We start from the raw sequence: 9246 nt of genomic DNA, 5'->3' as shown, positions 1-9246 counted from the left end.
GATAGGTGGGAGAGGTAAAGGGAGAAAGGGAAGGAGCAGGGGAACCAGAGGAGGGTGATAGGCAGGTGAAGAGAAGAAGGGTAAGTTCCATTAAGCTGAGCTCTGGTGCTCCCCAGGGCTGTTCACAGTGCTGAGCATGACTGTGTTGCAGGATTCAGCTCAAACTGTGTCATTATGTTTGTGGATGACACAACAGTGGTTGACCTCATCACAATGATGAGTCAGAGTTCAGAGGAAGTGGGGTGGCTGCTGTGAGAAGAACAACCTAAGTCTGAATGTGGAGAAGAGCAAGGAAATCATTCTGAATTTCAGGAAGGTGCAGATGAACAATCCCCCTCTGAGAGAATTAAGTGCACCAAGTTCCTGGGCATTCACATCATGGATGACCTCACTTGTTCTCTTAATATCACCTCCCTGAACAAGAATGCTCAGCAGCATCTTTACTTCCTAAGGTGATTGTGTCAAATGAAGCTACCCACACCCCCTCAACTCATCTTAACTGAATTTTATAGGAGCACCATTGAGAGCGTCCCGACAGCCTGCATCTCCATCTGGTATGGGAGCAGTTGAGCTTCAGACCGGAAGTCCCTACAAAGGGCTGTGGGAACAGCTGAGAGGATCATGGGGGTCTCCTTATCATCCATCGGGAATATAAACGTGACTTGTCTTGAAGTCACAGTGTTGCCTGTTTGCAGCCACCCAGTGGGAGTTGTCAGAGTTGGGTGCCAGAGGCGGTGTCACGTGATGTCCAAACTAGAGTTGGTGTCGCTCTCCCAGTGTTCACTAGGCAGAAGGCAAGCTGTATTGTGTTGTGACTGCAAATTGCTGCAATATTCATGGACTCAGGAACTTGGATTGCATTTTTTTATGTGACTGTATTTCACTGCTATCTTATATGTGCTATACATGCCTTGTGCTGTGTATGAGTTTCTACTGTGTGTTGGACTTTGCCCTGTGGTAATGCTGTTTCATTTGACTCTGTTCATGAGTATTCATATATGGTTTAATGACAATTAATCTTCAATTGCAAGGAAATAAATCTCATCAAAGTTAAATCACTCGTCTCAACATTTCTGTCCAAGTTAACCCTGTTTAAGTGCAACTTTGGCCAATGCACCATTTTCCAATTTCCAAGCCTGTCTCTGTTGGAAGAGAAAGAAGGAATACCAGATGATGATCTTCAAGTGTATACCGTGCTCACCCGTGTGAGTGAGCTGCATAAAGACAGGTCAGAGAGATATCAGGGACTTCTCTTGATCCAAATTCCAGATTGGGTAATAAGTCCATTTCTGAGCACTTGTAATGTGGAATTAATGGGAAGGATGGAGGAAGAACTGTTCTCACTGCAAAATGACTGTGCTGAAGCTGAGGTTCAAAAAATCAGATCCAGACATTTGAGTGCAGAAATCAATCTTTGATCACTATCCTGCACTGTGGAAAAAAGCCAAAATGTTCTTTATTGCCTTTCCAACATCACACCTAGTGGAGCATGGTTTCAGTGTAATCGTCCAATTTTTTTAAATAAAGCAATGAACCAGACTGCAAATTACTGAAGATAGGAATCTGAGACTCCGTCTGAGTGACATTCAGCCAGATGTAGAGAAGCTGATATCACTGCACCAAGCCCACCCATCCCATTGAAAGGCAAAAAAGCAACGAAGTAATCAATAATTGGACTACTAATGTACTCTTATAATTGTTGATGGAAATAGTTTTTGCAGTAATTAAACTTTTCAAAATCATCTGTAGCTCTAAAGAGATTTGTTTTTTTTGCAATTATTTGTCACTGTGCTTTCACTATGCTCTTCCACTGTGTATCATAAATCAAAATTATTTATAGTTTTAATAAATTGGCTGGAAACGGAGAAAATGTGGACTGGCAGCCAAGGGGGTGGTAACCCAGAAAAAGTCTGGGAACCACTGGTTTACATGGACATGGGTTAAACATGAGCAAATTTCCTCAGGTAAGGAAATTGGTTTGCATGGATGAGCTGTCCCTAGGACCTAACTCCGTGCTTTGCAAAGAGATGGCTTTTTGCAGATTCAGGCAACTTCCTGAAGTTCATCCACAAAACAGCTTATTTTTCTCTTATGTCTGTTTTTTCTTTTCAAGATGGTGGAGGTTCTGTTGAAACAGTTCACACCACGGTTCTTTGTAAGCGATGGGTTTTCAGACCAGCTCTGTGGCCTGGCGGTTTGCTGTGTCCAGGAATGTCCTGAAAGATGTGCGCCCTAGGGCAGTGGTCCCCAACCACCAGGTTGCAAAGCATGTGCTGCCAGGCCACGAGGAAACGATATGATTTGGCGATATAAAACGATTATGAGTCAGCTGCACCTTTCCTCATTCTGTCACGCCCACTGTTGAACTTGAAAGCATGCGACTTGATCAGTCGCCTAAACGCAGTGATACCATTGCACCAGGTTGACCTTGGGTAACTGGCCACCTCATGCGGCCAGCGAGAAATGCCATTGCTACAGGCCTGGAGTGCGGATAGATGGGCGCTGCCTCTAAACCTGTTTAGCACACCAAATGTTCGTGGGGAAACCAGTGCTAAAATATTTGCAGACGACCTAATTTGGGCTCAAGGTTTCGTAAGTAGCAGAGCAGCTACCTCGCTGCAATCTACTGAAAGTCATCCCTCGAACCAAACTTTTGTCGGCTGATAGATCCTACCTACTTACAAGGGGGGGGGTGGGCGCGCGCCCTGTCGCACCCCTCCTTGCTCTCTGGACTGCGACCACCACGGTCCCTGCACGGGGACCTCCAGCCCTTACCTTGTCCTCTCACGCCACCCACGACCAGACGCACCCGGCCAAGGCGTTTGGCGGGAGGCAGTCTCATGAGGCAAAGAAGCCCTCAAAACTGCTTTGGCACCTTGAGTCCAAGCACCCTGCACTTAAAGACAAACCTGTTGAGTTTTTTTGAGTGAAAAAAACATGAGTAAGAGGGCCAGAAGCAAGTGCTGAGAACCACGAAAACTAAATTGCGGAATAGACCGGACATAAGGAATCCCATCAGCCCACGACCAGAGATCAAGCCCAGGGCTCCCACTGGTTCAGTGATATTGATGTATTGCAATGATTTTATATGTTCATTCGAGGAAAATATTACTTAAAATGTTATGATGTTAGTGAGTTATAATTGACTTACCACTATATTCATACGAGGAAAATATGCGCTGTGTGTTTAATATTAAATTTGTTAGAGAAACCCTTTTAGAAACTAAATTGAGTGTATTAGCCACTTATAAGTGACTCATAGTTGACTTATCACCTATATTCTGGTCGTGATTAACACCCTCCCCCCCCCCCCCCAAGTCAGCCGGTCTTCAAAAATATTGTCAATATTAAAACGGTCTGCGGCGCAAAAAAAGTTGGTGACCTCTGCCTTAGGGGAATGGCTCCCTGGATGACCTGTTTCCTCTCCGATTTCGCTGATTGAAGTGTCATGGGAGACAGAAACGTTGAGTCAGCAGGATGTGTGTTTGCTTATTATCGGCTGCTGTTGGAAGAAGGTTCCTGTACTCAAGCAAACCCTCTCTCTCAATGGAGAGAACCTGTTGGTCCTCGAGTCTGGGGGCTTGGAGAAGTGACGCAGAAGACTGTAACATCGGAACAGCGACCTGCTGGTCTCCACTCTCACTGTTGTGGAAGTGACTTCTCTTTCCTGGAGAGAGAGCCTACCTGAGATACCAAATTGCTGGCATATGGACAGTCGACAGTGCTTCTCCCTATAGATGTTGCCTGGCCGGCTGTGTTCCACCAGCATTTTGTGTGGAGTCCTGACGAAGGGTCTCAGCCCGAAACGTCGACAGTGCTTCTCCCTATAGATGCTGCCTGGCCGGCTGTGTTCCACCAGCATTTTGTGTGGAGTCCTGACGAAGGGTCTCGGCCCGAAACGTCGACAGCGCTTCTCCCTATGGATGCTGCCTGGCCTGCTGCGTTCCACCAGCATTTTGTGTGGAGTCCTGACGAAGGGTCTCGGCCCGAAACGTCGACAGCGCTTCTCCCTATGGATGCTGCCTGGCCTGCTGCGTTCCACCAGCATTTTGTGTGGAGTCCTGACGAAGGGTCTCGGCCCGAAACGTCGACAGCGCTTCTCCCTATGGATGCTGCCTGGCCTGCTGCGTTCCACCAGCATTTTGTGTGTGTTGCACTTGCCATTTGTTTACATCCACTCAGTGACGTCGAACAGCTCGACACGTGACCGCTCGCATCCAATCAGACTCAACCCCGAGTCAGAAGGCGGGACCGTCGTAACCGGAAACCGAAAACCGGAGAGCCGCGAGCCGGTTCGTTATCGGGGGAGGTGGGGCCAAAAACCGGAGAGAACGGAAAGGGGTTAAACTGAAGAGTGAGGAGTCTCCCATTCGGAGTAAATAAAGGTACTGGGAGGGAGGGGTGAAGGGGGTGGAGCGGTGGCGACCCGGATGTAGACGGAGCGAGCCGGCGGAAGAGTGGATCAAGGGAGCGGAGCCTGGGAGAGGGGGCAGGTAACGGAGGTCCGGGGCCTGGGAGAGGGGGCAGGTAACGGAGGTCCGGGGCCTGGGAGAGTCGGCAGGTAACGGAGGTCCGGGGCCTGGGAGAGGGGGCAGGTAACGGAGGTCCGGGGCCTGGGGCCTGGGAGGGGGGCAGGTAACGGAGGTCCTGGGTCTGGGAGAGGGGGCAGGTAACGGAGGTCCGGGGCCTGGGAGAGGGGGCAGGTAACGGAGGTCCTGGGTCTTGGAGAGGGGGCAGGTAACGGAGGTCCTGGGCCTGGGAGAGGGGGCAGGTAACGGAGGTCCGGGGCCTGGGAGAGGGGGCAGGTAACGGAGGTCCGGGGCCTGGGAGAGGGGGCAGGTAACGGAGGTCCGGGGTCTGGGAGGGGGGCAGGTAACGGAGGTCCTGGGTCTGGGAGAGGGGGCAGGTAACGGAGGTCCGGGGCCTGGGAGAGGGGGCAGGTAACGGAGGTCCTGGGTCTGGGAGAGGGGGCAGGTAACGGAGGTCCGGGGATGGGAGAGGGGGCAGGTAACGGAGGTCCGGGGCCTGGGAGAGGGGGCAGGTAACGGAGGTCCAGGCGGAAGGGTGGAGCTGATGGGGTCTGGGTGGCTGACTCCAGCGTTTGTACTGCTACAGCTGTTGGCTCGAATTGAAGGGCCAATGTAGTGTTTGTGCTTAACTTAACAGCGACTGCCATAAATATCGAGGCAGCTTTGTACCGGGTGTAAGGTCTTTACAGGCTCTTGCATAGCTTTGGAATTACTGGATGCAGAATGATGCTGTGTTTGTCTCTCGGGACAACTGGTGGAGCTCCTCGGAGTGTTGTCTCAAGGCAAACCATCTTCAGTTGCTTTGTGGTTTTTTACTTCCCCACCATACGTCGTTGTCTCAAAGGAATGCACGTTTTGTTTTATTCCAGTTGGAGGTCCTCGGATATTGATGTAGTTTGTGCCCGTGACTTAGCAGGCAAGCAATCCTGGGTAACGGGTGTCAGCTGTGTTTTGTAAATACCATAAACAACAGAAAATCTGCAGATGCTGGAAATCCAAGCAACACGCACAAAATGTTGGGAGGAACTCAGCAGGCCAGGCAGCATCAATAGAAAAGTGTGAAGGATTTTGGGCCAAAATGTAGACTGTTCTGTTTTCCATAGATGCTACCTGGCCTGCTGAGTCCCTCCAGCCTTTTGTGTGTATTACTGACCAACCATAACAGGGTGCCTAATGACTGACCTTTAACATGTATTGTCAAAAGTAAGTTTGTCATCAAAGTGCATGTATGTCGCCATATACAAGCGTGAGATCTGTACTTGTTGCCTTGCTCAGTCAGTCCATGAAAAAGAATAGAGTCAATGAAAGAACCCATCCAACAAGTTGGACAAACCAATGTGCAAAAGACAACAAACTGTGCAAATACAAAAGAAATTAACAAATAAGCAATAGATATTGAGAACGAGATGAAGTGCTTGGTTGTGAGAATATTTCAATTACAGGGCAAGTGAAGTTGAGTGAAGCTATTCCCTTGGGTTCAAGATGGTTGAGGGGTAATAACTGTGGGCCTGGTGGTCTGAGTCCTGTACCACCTTCCTGATGGCAGCAGCAGGAAGTGGGCATGGCCTGGGTGGTCAGGGTCCCTGATAATAGATGCTGTTTTCCTCAGATAGTGTTGTGTGCAGATGTGCTTAATGAAAGCTGGGCCATATCCACTGCTTTTTGTAGGACTTTTCATTCAAGGGCATTGGTGTTTCCATACCAGGCAGTGATACAACCAGTCAATATACTCTCCATACATCTGTAGGTTTGTCAAGTTTTAGATGTCATGCCAGATGTTCACAGACTTAAGGAAGTTGAGACACTGCCATCAACTTTCTTTGTAATCGCACTTGTATGCTGGGTCTAGGACAGATCTTCTGAAATGATGACGCCAAGGAATTTAAGGTTGCTGACTCTGTCCACCTTTGATCCCCCAGTGAGGACTCTACATGGACCTCTGCTTTCCTCCTCCTGAAGTGAAGAATCAGCTCCTTGGTCTTGCTGACACTGAGCAAGAGGTTGTTATTGTGGCATCAATGGGTCAGATTTTCAATCTCCCTCCTATATGGTGATTTGTTACCACCTTTGAGTCATTGCTGAGTGCTCCTGAAGATGATCAGTAACCAAAAGATTGATTTAAAATGCAATATGTACATAGTTAATTAATCTGATTTGCCTCATCCTCTACATAGCACCATCCAGAGACAGAGAAGCAGTTTCAGCGACAGGTTACTGTCGATGCAATGCTCCTCAGACAGGATGAAGAGGTCAATACTCCCCAATGCCATTAGGCTTTACAATTCAACTGCCAGGACTTAAGAACTTTTTTTTTAAAGCTATTATTAATGCTTTTTGAGTTAGTGATTTAGATGCATATCATATTATTACTGAGTTAAGTATTGTATGTAATGAGTTTTTGCTACAACAAGTGTATGGGACATTGGAAAAAAAGTTGAATTTCCCCATGGGGATGAATAAAGTATCTATCTATCTATCTATCTATCATTGGTAGTTCATGTTGATTCCCCACAGTGTTAAACACCAATTCAATCTTGACCTTGGCTGCTGGTTGTGTAGAGTTTGCAGGTTCTATCTGCACCTATGTGCTTTCTTTTCCTGGAATTCCAAAGATCTAAGTTGCCAAGTTAAATAAATGCTAGGAGAATTTTGGGGAGTTGATGAACATTCGAGAGAGAATAGGTCATAGGAAGATAAATGGAGCAGTGGTCCGGTGAGATATTCCGAACGTTGGCATAGAATTGAAAACCATCATCTTTGCCACAAACACCATTAAGTAATTGGATCACTTGTGTTAGAAATCACTTGGGGGAGAAATGTGTTGTAAATTGGGAATTTTCTTTTTGTTGGAGTAGTGATGTGGAGTTTTACCTATTTCTTTGATATTTGTCCTCAGTCACTTCATATGAAGACAATGGAGGTTGTGGGTCAAGGGGAGAAGTTGAAAACAAGGCAGAGAATTTTAAAGTTCTCATTGACATTTAATGTGAAAAGGAGTGGTCACAGAACTAACCCTGCGGCACACAACTAGTCACCGGCAGCCAATCAGAAAATGCCCCTTTATTCCCACTTTTTGCCTCCTGCGAGTCAGCCAATGTTCTGTCCATGTTGTATCTCTCCTGTAATACCAGGAGGTTCTGTTTAAGGAAATAGGAGCCTATTACAGTATTTAAAAGGTGTTTCAACAGATACTTGGATAGGAAATGTGGAGAGAGCTATGAGCTTAGTGTAGGAAATGGGATCAGTGTATCTGGGGTCTGAAATCTCTGGATAAATGTGCTGTGCTGATTTGCTGACTTTCTTGCCATATTTTCTAATTTTCTTTTTCTTCCTGAAGATGGCCATGGATACTCGGTTCACCAGGGGCAAGTCGGTCATCCTGGAGCGATCGATCACTCGCCCCAAGTCTGAGGTCAGCCTGAGCGCCTTTGCCCTGCTGTTCTCTGAAATTGTCCAATACTGTCAGAACCGCGTCTACTCTGTGTCAGAGCTACAGAACAAGCTGTCGGAGCTAGGCCAGCAGGTGGGGGTGCGGATCTTGGACGTGCTGGTAATGCGAGAAAAGAACGGCAAGCGGGAGACCAAGGTCATTAACGTGCTGCTCTTTATCAAGGTCAATGTGTGGAAGGCCCTGTTTGGCAAAGAGGCAGACAAGCTGGAGCAAGCCAATGACGACGACAAGACCTATTACATCATTGAGAAAGAGCCACTCATCAATGCCTACATCTCGGTGCCCAAGGAGAACAGCACACTCAACTGTGCCTCCTTCACAGCAGGCATTGTAGAGGCCATCCTCTCTTATAGTGGCTTCCCTGCCAAGGTGACAGCTCACTGGCACAAAGGCACTACCCTTATGATCAAGTTTGACGAGTCTGTCATTGCACGTGACAAAACCTTGGATGGACGATAAGATGAACCGTTTGTGGCCGTCACTCTAAACGCCTGGATGCACCCCCTCTATCGCACTTCTCACTGATGATCTACCCAAAGATGTCAAGACCGTAACTATGTGCAGTGTTAAGATAACTTTGTCTCTACCTGCCCAACTCATTCCCCAACTGAGGACTGTCGATCGTTACAACATTTTGTTGTTTATCTATGTCCCAAGTTCTGCTTGTACCAGGTTTTTGGTGTTCCTGGACTTTAATGCTTTAGGAAATATAAATAAGGATTTGCAATCTAGTATATCTGTTGTATGTGGAAATTAGCAATGTATATTAAAACAATTACAAAATCCCATTTTGCTGTGTTGGTGCTGACACACTCTCTGGTCTGTAGCCATTGGTATTGAGGGTTTTGCTAGAGATCATTGTGATTCTCACAGAGTATGGTCCCCTAGAACGATTTAGAAACTGGTTCTCTCTAGTTAGGATAATGTACTCCGTGTGATCGTCAACCTGTATGCTGGAAATCATTCAATTATAACTGTTTTTGAAAGAACTTCACTAATATTTTGTGCCTGAATTTTTAGGAGACTTTTTTGAAAAAAAGTTTTCACCGTTGAACTCAGCTAATTTATTTGATTCTTTCACTTGACTGCTCAGACTCTCTTTTACTGCAGATGAACTCGTGTTCTAATAAAATAATTGCAAAATTAATTTATGTAAAATAGATAAAATGTTAAGAATTGCTGTGAATTGTATGGCTGGTATGAAGCTGCTTGATTTGCTCCTATTTCTGTTATGTCTACTGGAGTTCTTAATGCTACATTGACAAA

General features: G+C 46.7%; 1 protein-coding gene across 6 annotated transcripts; it reads left to right on the top strand.

Annotated features, from left to right (window-relative positions):
* Nucleotides 1-4241: 4241 nt before the first annotated feature.
* On the top strand, nucleotides 4242-8768 carry trappc5 (trafficking protein particle complex subunit 5). Of its 6 annotated transcripts, none has more exons than XM_073069227.1 (2): nucleotides 4242-4385; nucleotides 7867-8768. In XM_073069227.1, exon 2 carries the CDS (start codon nucleotides 7867-7869, stop codon nucleotides 8437-8439), a length of 573 nt encoding a protein of 190 aa, XP_072925328.1. In that variant the 5' UTR covers nucleotides 4242-4385; the 3' UTR covers nucleotides 8440-8768. The 6 variants fall into 6 exon arrangements, with proteins under 6 accessions (XP_072925328.1, XP_072925332.1, XP_072925331.1 ...); XM_073069231.1 differs by having other exon boundaries at nucleotides 4269-4292; XM_073069230.1 differs by having other exon boundaries at nucleotides 4286-4375.
* Nucleotides 8769-9246: the final 478 nt, after the last annotated feature.

Source organism: Hemitrygon akajei, chromosome 16 (genome assembly GCF_048418815.1).
Source record: "Hemitrygon akajei chromosome 16, sHemAka1.3, whole genome shotgun sequence".
NCBI classification, from domain to species: Eukaryota; Metazoa; Chordata; class Chondrichthyes; order Myliobatiformes; family Dasyatidae; genus Hemitrygon; species Hemitrygon akajei.
This window is presented reverse-complemented; position numbering and strand designations above follow the sequence as displayed.